This window comes from Onychostoma macrolepis, chromosome 19 (assembly GCF_012432095.1).
Source record: "Onychostoma macrolepis isolate SWU-2019 chromosome 19, ASM1243209v1, whole genome shotgun sequence".
NCBI lineage: Eukaryota > Metazoa > Chordata > Actinopteri > Cypriniformes > Cyprinidae > Onychostoma > Onychostoma macrolepis.
The window spans coordinates 27,911,196-27,922,285 of NC_081173.1; the positions used below are offsets into that span (position 1 = coordinate 27,911,196).

At 36.8% G+C, this 11,090-nt stretch overlaps 2 protein-coding genes across 2 annotated transcripts in view; both read left to right on the forward strand.

Annotated features, from left to right (window-relative positions):
• Positions 1-189, forward strand: part of LOC131525170 (tapasin-like) — a 2,547-nt gene extending 2,358 nt beyond the window's left edge. Inside the window, exon 4 of the mRNA XM_058752541.1 lies at positions 155-189. Coding sequence (XP_058608524.1) covers positions 155-189 — 35 coding nt within the window. The remainder of the gene's footprint in view (positions 1-154) is intronic.
• A 39-nt stretch (positions 190-228) lies between these two features.
• Positions 229-7,447, forward strand: LOC131525171 (proteasome subunit beta type-8-like). The gene is made up of 5 exons (XM_058752542.1): positions 229-243; positions 292-380; positions 4,366-4,495; positions 4,703-4,907; positions 7,253-7,447. The coding sequence occupies exons 1-5, from the start codon at positions 229-231 to the stop codon at positions 7,339-7,341; spliced, it is 528 nt and encodes a 175-aa protein (XP_058608525.1). The 3' UTR covers positions 7,342-7,447.
• Positions 7,448-11,090: the final 3,643 nt, after the last annotated feature.

Below are 11,090 nucleotides of genomic sequence, written 5' to 3' on the forward strand. Positions count from 1 at the left end.
GCTTTTACTGTTAAAAAAACACAGATTTGTGAGCATTATTGGAATTTAATTGTTAGAATAAACACGCAACCTTTTTACAGTCTATGCATGCAACACACCTCGTGCTTGTCATCACAGAATCTAACCAATGATGATAAAGTGTGTCGTCCTCAAGGCTCGCAGCCGATTTTGAGCAACTGCAGCACCTGACCTCGGCAGCTGGTCTCGTTTTGCTCTCGCGGTACTGTGATGGCACATGTGATCGTAAGGCGGCTGCAGCGCTGATCAAAGTCGGACAAATGTTCTAACCAGAACCTTTTGTCAGGCGGCAGCCGATTATTGGAGAAGGGTATAGCTGCAGCCTGGAGATCTCCAAATGGGGGCGTGAACTCCAAAACGGGGTGAGAGCTCCAAAATAGGGCGTGGCTTCCTTCCATTGACAGACAGGCACATGACACGCATGCGCAATTTTTTCTCCCAATCAACTTCAGCGCAAACTCCGCCCCACAGCTGATTCTAAAGATTTTATTGGTTGTGTCAAGCTCAGTGTTAATTTAATTTCCTACACTATGCTACAAAAAATGCTAACCCCTAAACCTACCCCACACCTGACCCTAACCTTAACCAGTGAAATTGGTGCTGAAAAGAAAGTTGCAGTTCAGGAGATAAGCAGTTAATATGATTATGCGATATGAGATCTCAGAGCCGGGCCGTTCATAACTCCCCAACCGGACCTCACTGGACAATGGCATCTTTTTAGTTACACCCAGGTTCACTACCCCATCCTACCCTGCGAATTTCAAAAAAAGGTGAAAGTCTTTGCGCGAAGAGACCCCGCCCCATTTTGGAGGTTCTGCCCACTTTTGGAGTTCACGCCCCATTTTGGAGATCTCCGGTCTGCAGTTATATCCACTTGGATTATTGCGGCGCCGCATGAAGTCGAACGCACCTGTTGTCATTAGGCTTGTTTGAGATGCGCCTCGCCTGAAATGTAGCCTGAAATGAGAGTAGGCGGCTACAGTGAGGGGAGGAGTGAAATAAGCGCAGTCAAGACGGACAGTTCTGATCTCTCGAAGTATATGAGTAGAACAGATACAATGAGATCAAAGGCAGATATCGCGTTATTCTCACTCGTGTGCTGTGCTGCTGATAAATGTGATATAATTTCAGTTCTGTTGCTTTTATATGAATATAAATATGATGAACAAGACACTCAAAGTGCTTGCTATTTAATCCCATACGAAAGGCGTATTTATCATCCACTTTCATACAAACATGTATTTTAGATTTTTATAGAAATATGGCAACAATCACATATCTCACACAGAGATCGCACTGTCATAGTGTTTGGGAATATTCAAGCATAATTTAAATACATACTGTAATGGCATGAAATCAGATAAAATTATATATATATTTTAGCAGAGAACGCACATCACAGTTGAACCAATGAGCATTAAGCTGTGTCGTCAGCTAGTCGTTTCCCATCATGCTTTTGATCAGCGCAGTCGGTGGAGAGCAACTGTATGGTGTTCCGATGGCCTCTTTAATATGATGCTGTAACATGCACTCGTCTCACTGAACGTCTTAATTTTTTATTTATTTTTTGCTATTTAATCCATTCAATTTAAGACGCAGATGAGGTGTAGACGTGACGTAGACGTCACGCAGACGTCACTTAAATCACATGTGGCAGTGAAGTGTCGAGCCAGACGTCACGCGTGATTCACGTGTAGCAGTGAATTTTTTTTTTTTTTTTTTTTCGCTAACACGTTATGGCGAGTGGATCGTGCCATGGATTGCCTGCCGAAGGAGACAGTCGTGTACTTTTTACATGTGTGAAGGATACGTCGCCTCAACCAATGGAAGGCCAAAAGGGCCAAAAACACGTGAATTTTAACGCATATTTCACGCGTATTTCACACGTATTTAACGTGTTAACAACACGTATTTCAGCGTGTTAAATACGCATATTCAACATGTTAAATACGTGTGAAATACACGTGAAATATGTGTTAAATACGCATGAAATACGCATTAAAAATCAGTTTGAACGGTTCAGTGTCATTGGCTGCTGAAGACTTGGGTCAAACCATTTATGTGAGCTTAGGGGGGTGTACCATTCATAGACCATTCCTACCACCATTTAACATGCTATAGATCAGCTTATTCAGCCTAATTATTTTGTCTTTTTTCCCTTTTCTTTTTGTGTATAGCTTATAGAAATAATATATTTAAATTGCTGTTTTAGGAAATATTACATAAAAAAAAAAATTTCCTCATTTTTCTCCACTCATGCTTTTTTTGTAAATAAACACATTAGTAGACATTCTAGTTTTAACAGTGATCAAACATAAGTTATCATCAAAGCATGAACATTTTGTGGGGAAATCCGTTACAGTGGAAGTAAAAACAAATTCAGTCCAACCCAGGTACAGATGCAACAACAAATCATCATTTAATTAGTCACTTAATTATCTCATTAACTTTAACTCTTTGAGCACTTGGGATTTGACTCGAAGACTTGCTTGTGACTTGAAAGGAATGACTTGGTTCCTCCTCTGGTGAAATCAGCTGCTGAGTTCATGGGTGGAACAAAAATATGGCAGGACATTTACTCTTTGGCCCCTGGACTACCCACCTCTGGTGGACATTCTTGCAGGGCCTGTTGGAAGTCTGGCTATTGATGCACTGCAAACCGTAATTAATATTTTGCTACAGTAGCTTCCTGGCGATTGGTTCTTTTGTAAAAAATAAAACACAATTTTTTTTGTTAATGGATTATTGACTGATTTTTTATTTTTTATTTTTTTGCAAAGAGGTTTCAATAAGCACCACCTGCTGGCGATAGCTGTAAATGTAAGCACAAATATATTATCTTAAACCTGTATTGATTGCTTACCTCCACTGTAACTGATTTCCCCAAAAAATGTTCATGCTTTGATTATAACTTATGTTTGATCACTGTTAAAACTAGAATGTCCACTAATGTGTTTATTTACAAAAAAAACATGAGTGGAGAAAAATTTGGAAATTTTATTTTTATGTAATATTTCCTAAAACAGCAATTTAAATATATTATTTCTATAAGCTATACACAAAAAGAAAAGGGGAAAAAAGACAAAAGACAAAATAATTAGGCTGAATAAGCTGATCTATAGCATGTTAAATGGTGGTAGGAATGGTCTATGAATGGTACACCCCCCTAAGCTCACATAAATGGTTTGACCCAAATCTTCAGCTGCCAATGACACTGACCCGTTCGATCTGATTTTTTAACGCGTATTTAACACGTATTTCACACGTATTTCACGCGTTGGATACGGGTATTTAACGCGTGAAATACGTGTTGTTAACGCATGAACGCGGACGTATCTCGGACACTTTTCTAACTGGCATGCATCTCGTGGTGATCACCAGTGATCGGTTCTGCGCAGATGTTGCTCATCTCAAACAAGCCTATTGTCATGTGACCTACAGCGTCATGAATAGCCTAAATGATGGTAAATGATGACTCTTCTTTTTGAGATGATCAATCACTTAAAAAAGGCGCTATGCTATCTGTTTTAATCTTTGAATTTAAAATACTCATATACAAATATTAAAATACACGTTATTAAAATACATATATACAAATTCACCACAAAATAATGAATGACCACTGTGCCCCAGGAATTGAAAATGCATTTCCTCCCATCATGATGAGATTTTATCTTAAGTATTCAAAATTTAGGGCTGGGCGATATATCTCATGCGATATGCTTTTTTACTGACGAGATGTTCATGCATATTGCATGCGATATATCGCCCAGCCCTAATTCAAATCTGCAGAATATTCTGTGGACTCTCATATATCAAGCGTAGAGTTAGTTCTGGCAGGTCACGTTAGTCAAGCTGACTCTCAGCTGATCCCCATCTACCTATAGGAATACGACACCTATCTAAGCATCCATATATAAGGTTCCTCAGTTTATCAGCAGCTAATAGCTAATTACCCTCCTCCATCCCCAACTCCTCCTCTGTCAGTCAGGATCCAGCCTTCTGATTCTCTTTTGAATCAGACTAATTCTAAAATGTACAAAAATTACTGAACTTTAACGATATCCGCATACTTTCGTTGGTTCTGTTCTTTTTACCCTGGGGGGGTTATCACTGCTCTCCTTGCTCTCATCCATGTTAGGCTGCATGGATGCGCAGGGAGTTCTTGCCCAGAACAGAACCATACCGCTAATCCAAACTGTATGCTAATTGTCAATCATCTTTGACGATAGCGGTCCTTACAGAAATGCTTTGTTCTGTTGTGGCAAACAGAATGTCACCATGTTGCTGTTTGAGCCACTGCTGTTTTTTGTTAATATATTAAGTATTTGTGTGTTTTAAAAACAGACTTTACAAACTGCGTAACAAGCAGAGGATCTCGGTGTCTGCAGCCTCCAAACTGCTGTCCAACATGATGCTGGGATACAGAGGCATGGGCCTGTCTATGGGGAGTATGATCTGTGGCTGGGACAAACAGGTGATGTGTGTGTCTGATTATACCACTGTTTTTTTTTTTTGGTTATTTGCATATTTTCAGGGTGCTCTCAGTCAAAGCATATAGTATTATACAATAATATGAAAACAATAAAATATTATTGATGTTCTTTGTAAGATCTCATAATCTTGAAGTATAACAGCATGTATACACAAAATATTCAGTTTTGTTTGTTTTCCCTCACATCAGGGTCCAGGTCTGTACTATGTGGATGATAATGGCACTCGTCTCTCTGGCCGGATGTTCTCCACTGGCTGTGGGAACAGTTATGCCTATGGTGTAGTGGACAGTGGTTATAGTGAGGATATGTCTGTGGAGGAGGCGTATGAGCTGGGCCGTCGTGGTATTGCTCATGCCACACACAGAGATGCTTACTCTGGTGGTGTGGTCAACCGTAAGTACCAGTATTAGGGCCTTTCGCACCGCAGGAACCTTTTTATAGTACCCGAACTAATTGTGGAACTACCCACTTTTTGGAACTCCTACTTCAGAGTAGAGTACTAGAGTCTAAAGCCCCTTTCACACCGCTTTAGTTCCAGAACAGAAAGTACAGTACTAAAGTACTGGGACGATTTTGCGCGAACTATTTCCCAGTACCATATAAAGGGTTGCATTCGCACCGACAGTGGGTACTAGGAAGTGATTCTGATGATTCTGAAAGTCATAGTAATGAGAAACGCTCTCATATTAATAACTTAACTTATCTCATAATAATGACTTGCTTCTCTGGTATCAGTGAGAGACTGTCTATTATTTCTATGCATGTGCCAGGCAGCTAGTGACACCCACTAGACAAAGCCTTGTAAATGCACGTTCACAGTAAGTTCTTCAAAACAAACACATGGTTAATATAGTTAAACCATGCAGATTAACCATGGTTTTGCTACACTAACCATAGTTTAACCATGGTATTTGTAGTAAAGCTGTGGTTATACAAATGGTAAATCAATCTGTCAAAAAAAAAAACATTTACATTTGCATTTAGTCATTTTGCAGATGCTTTTATCCAAAGCGACTTACAATTGGGGAATACATAAAGCGATTCATCTTGAAGAGGCAATCAGACAGAGGAAGTGCTCTTAATACCAAGTCTCAGGCATTGTTCAAATAAGTTCAAGCTAGCAAGGGAAGGAATAAATACTGTAAAGAGAAAGAGAAAGTTTTTTAATTTTTTTTTTTAAATTTATAAGTTAAGGATGAAGTCAAGTAGTGTCGAAAGAGATGAGTTTTCAGCTGTTGCTTGAAGATTGACAGGGATCCAGCGCTCCGGAGAGGGGTGGGAAGATCATTCCACCAGCCAGGAATGGTGAACAAGAATGTTCTGAAGAGTGATTTTGAGCCTCTCTGTGATGGTACCACGAGGCGTCGCTCACTAGCGGATCTCAGACTTCTGGAGGGAATGTAGATTCTTAATAGTGAAAAAAAGGGGAAAAAAAGTTACTACACCTTTTATGTAAGGGGTGTTAACTTAAACAAAAAGTATCTGAATAAAATTGCATTTATTCGTTAATAAGTTCAATTGTAACGTCTTCATCAAATGGGTTTATGTGTTAATATAACCCTTCATGGAGGTATCTATTTGAAGTGCGTTCATCTGAAGGCTAGACACAGAAAACATCTTTAAAATGATTGTTTAGAATGTATGCTAAACTGCTTGAAAATATGTTGATTATATATGTTTGCACACTGCACACATCTTTCGAGGTGAAGCGTTCCTTAGCAGACTTGGATATAGCCTATGGGCTGCGTGTGCTGTCTTAATAATCCTCTAACTTCTGTTTGGATCACGATTCTGCATTGAAGTGTTGGTGCAGACAAACAAAAATTTATGTTACAAATGAATAAAAGACTATACTATGGAAGCCCGTCTCATATGCTGATAACTTATCATTAATGCCATTTATGATTACTCAAGAGTGTTTTGAAGAACGTGCATTTACAAGGCTTTGACCAGCGGCTGTCGCTAGCGTGCCGCTCCCTTCTGCTCCGCTGCCTGGCACATGCGTAGAAGTAATAGACAGTTTCTCACTGATACCAGAGAAGCAAGCCATTATAATGAGATATTAAGTTATTAACTTAATTAGATATTAAGACCTCTGTACGTCGCGCGAACAATAAGCCCGCCCCTAATCAACATCAATTTTGCATACAAATTGACATTTGAAAATGAAAACTGTGAAATAAAAGAGACAATAAACGAAAAATAAACTTTACATTTTAATTTGAATTGTGTCACTATTATTGCGTGAGCATTAATTAAAAGCTTTGTATAAACTGGATTTGCATTTTCTTTTTCACTTCTGCCTTTTCATTTTAAGATTGGCAGATTTAAGATTTGCCTCGAGATTGCAGTGCAATTGAAATGTCAAATCACCAACTGCATTTTATTTTTCAATTTGTCAGGGAAAATGCATTGTCACAGTGAAAATGAAAATGAAATCATTTCATTTCATTTTCAGTTTTGGTTTATAATTTGTGTATAGTTTTATATAACGAAAATGTTAATCTGGTTTTCATTTTCATTTTATAATTAAATTGATTTATTTAAAATTGGCAGAAAATGCCTTCCATAGACCTGCAGTTACATGCCATTTTGTTTCAACCAAAAACTGTGAGAAGTTTCTTAATTCGTCCCCAACAAAACCTTTGTATTTCTGTCCTACATTATTCTTTTCTTAATTCATTAATGCACATTGTTGCGTTATGTGTGCATTTTTAATATACATTTTCTCTGTGTAGTTTACCACATGCAGGAGGATGGCTGGATCAAGGTGTGTAAGGAGGACGTGTCAGAGTTAATCCACAAATATAAGAAGGGAATGTTCTGAGTACATAAGATCTTTCATTCATGCAACTCTCATTCTTTTATTCTTTTATCTGATTATCTGACATTTCAGATATATCAGTACAAAAATAAACTGATCTCAAATCAAAGACGCTTTTGGTGCATTCTTTGTATAATAAATGTGAGTTGTATTTTCTGTAATTAACTCTTTCAGTGAATAGAAAATTAACTTCATGTATTTGTTTTACAGGACAAATGTAGCCCCTGTATTTGTGTTGATTTGTGAACAGAGCTGGGTAACTGATTACATGTAATGTGCGTTACGCAATCAGATTAAAAACATTAAGTACTTGTAATTAGATTAAATTACATTTTAAAATACTTGTAATCAGACTACAGTTACTTTTTTATGGATTACATGATTAAATATTTACACAGTAGCAATAAATTATTCATATTTTATTTATTCTCCCTAATTCCTTTTTTCATCTTTTAAATTTTCCTTTCTAAAATAGCCTACCACTTCATGTTTTGTGGACATTCACACAAAGACCTGTCATTAGTCAGGTGGCGACAGCATTTGGCCACTGATTTACAAAAATCATTTCAGGTTTAAGAAGTGTTTCAACATTGCATCAACTACTGATGAACACATAGATTTTTATTTAAATTATCACTCTGTAGGTTATTTAACCATAGACTTGGTCGGTGTTGCGTCATAGCTTTGTGGGCGGAGTCAGCGTGGGGGAAAACGATCCTTTCCCCCTCATTGGAAAAGCATGGTGTTGAGAATGGTGTTCATAAAATCTTTTCTGCTGCTCGACAGAGCAAGATACGTCGAAAAACTGTGGCGCATTGTGTCGGACTGTCCGTACGGTATCTGTGACTGGACAAACGACCCAACGGAATGGCCAGAGGTGTCGTTTCCCGATTCTTTCTGTTACCTGATTGAGTCTCCAGTCAAGAGACAGCTTACTACAAGCCTATACGTGACGGCTTGTGAAAGTAAACATTTGTCGTTTTGTTTTGCTTAATCTTAATAAAGTGATAAAGACTAGAGTAAAAGCCTGTCATACTTTTTTATTTATATATTAAAAATAATTTTAACATTGAGAAAACATAGGTAACATTAAAGGTCTACTGAAGTGCCTTGAAATGCACAGCATTATGTGGTGTGTGCTAAACGTATAGCCTAATAATTTTCACAAATACACGCCGTAAGATAAAAAAAGACAAAATAACATGAAAATATCCCGTACGAAAATTATCTGTGGTTACAACCAAAAAAACATGCCCAGCCAACACACCCATGTGGGGCCCATAGGGGTTGCAACTGGGCCAATATTTGGGGCCCATCTGATGATAATATATTTGTCTGTTTGGGTTACCTTATTTTACAGTACTCCCCTAAATACAAACATTACATTAAATCCACTAAAATGCTAAAGGTATTCAATAAACAGAAACCAGTAGTTCATGCTTTTAAGCAAAGTTTATTCGGAATAATTTAAACATGACTATCATAACTCGTACATTTACAACTTTATAAAACACAAATATAAAATTTTAAAAAAGTTAATTTTAAGCTACTGAAAAACTTTTTCTTGTAAAAAACTTCATAACTTGTATTCTGCATGCTTTAAACAAGGTTTCGTTGGAATATGGTATATTACTACACTGTAAAAAATTGTGCCGTTAAATAACAGTAATGTACTGGCAGCAGAGTTGCCAGTAATGTACTGTTAATTTACAGCTTTTCATTTTTACAGCCTGTTACTGTTATTCTACCATGGAAACGAACTCTGCTCCAATTGGTTCAAACAGTTCGAGTTTAAAATATTAGTATTCATATGGCGTTAGTAATGTGAACTTATATCATTTGAGTTCACTGAGAAAATATATTTCTTAGTATAAAACTGCAAACACTTTAACTAAAAACACGTGTTTAACTCAAATTGTTTCAGTTCATCGTCAGCTACAGCACATGCGCTGGCGCACTTAACAAAAATATCATCGCTGCTTAAGCAAATGCACAGTTACTGTCTTTAAATAAAGCAGCAGAACATCAGTGCTTGTGGTTCATCATTGACTGAAGCATAGGCTCTACTCTCCAGCACAACGGTGACCCACAAAACTACATTAAACTAACAGATCTCTCTTCTGCAAAAACACATTAATACAGTTCAGTTTAATATTTACTCTCCTGATCAGTTCATGACTTTGCATTACTGTTTTCTGTGGACCTTCATTAATATTTCAGTAAAAATAACTTTTTTCATTTGGTTAATCTGACTGTTATGTTTTACAGTAAATTGCTGTTTTTCTTTGAATTAATGGTAATCTACTGGCAGCACGGTTGCCAGTAAAGTACTGTTTTTCTACAGTTTGTTGCCGTAAATTAATTACAGTTTATTGCTGTTAAATTACATTTCATGCTGGTTTTTTCTCTTCTTACATCTTTAACCCTTTAAAGCCCACAACAAAATCCTCGGTTTTAAATGAACACTTATAATGTGTGCACACTACAGAGTGTTAGAGTAACACTGAATCAGTGCTGAAGTTAATGAGATAATTCTGTGATTAGTCAAGTGATGATTGAGCATTAGTGATGCACAGCTGCTGTTAACAAGCAGAATCACTGAAGAAAGAGAAACACAAGAACTACAACTGACTTCAGCCACAGCTTAGATGAAATCAACTGAAATAAAGAAGACATTAAATCTCTCAAGATCTGATTAAACAACTCCTAAAACAGCATTACTTCACACATTACTAACCAGACTGATGCTATTTCTGTCAGAAGTTCACAGAAATGCAAGTTGTTTTTTAACTACCATGATGGCGATCAGTGTTAGCTTTAGTTGGGCTCTTGAACCTTGACTTTTTAACATTAACTTGTCTTTGGTTGTTGTAAACATGTGTTTTAAAACACATGTGTTATGGCACAAAAAAAAAAAAAAAGAAACAAAATCTGTAATATTGTTAGTTATGTTATGCTAATGACATAACCATCATTAAACATTATGTTCATAAATATATATTCACTGATAGTTTTTTTCTCCAGTGTCTCCTCTGTTACCGAAGTGATGATGTAACAACAGTCTGCTCATTATTTTGCTCTAGTTTATGTAAGACTGTTAAAAACATTACTGACAATTTAAAAAAAAAAAAAAAGCTCCAAAGTGCTATGAAACACACACCTCAACAATCAGTGTATGAATCTCAACAGTGGTGACAACCAAAATAAATAAACAGATCAACTCTGAACATCACAAAACATGCTACTAAAACTCAACACAAAAACAAAAGCAATAACAAAAGCAAAAAGAAAGAATTAGAGAAAATAAGAGGACAATTCAGTGGCATAATTTATTCATGTTGCAATGCATGCTGGGAGTCATGGATGAGTTTTGTACTGTGCTGGTACCCAGCATGCACTGCAGCATGAAGATTTTGACTCACCATTGTTGAGATTCATATGCTGATTCTTGATGTCTGTATGTGTCTTAGTTATGCCGTTGTACTGAAGGTTTTGTGCATAAGATGTTTTACAATTTTTCATAATAAATTGCTTTGTAGTATCATAGCACATATCAGAACATGAAACTAATTTTTAAAAAAATCCACACCACTTCATTAAAGACAGAATAAGATCAGAGAAGCATGTCACTTCACGATGATTACAACCCAAAAACATTTACTTATGTGGATTTTTTTTTTTTTTGGTTTTTGTTGTTATAACATATGCTTTTTTACTAACACAACTATAACAGCCAAAACAAATCTAACATT

Coding starts and splice junctions, on each gene's coding strand:
- LOC131525171 (XM_058752542.1), top strand. Junction 381..4,365: donor GGCGTGAACTCCAAAACGGG/GTGAGAGCTCCA, acceptor TTTTAAAAACAG/ACTTTACAAACTGCGTAACA. Junction 4,908..7,252: donor CTCTGGTGGTGTGGTCAACC/GTAAGTACCAGT, acceptor TTCTCTGTGTAG/TTTACCACATGCAGGAGGAT.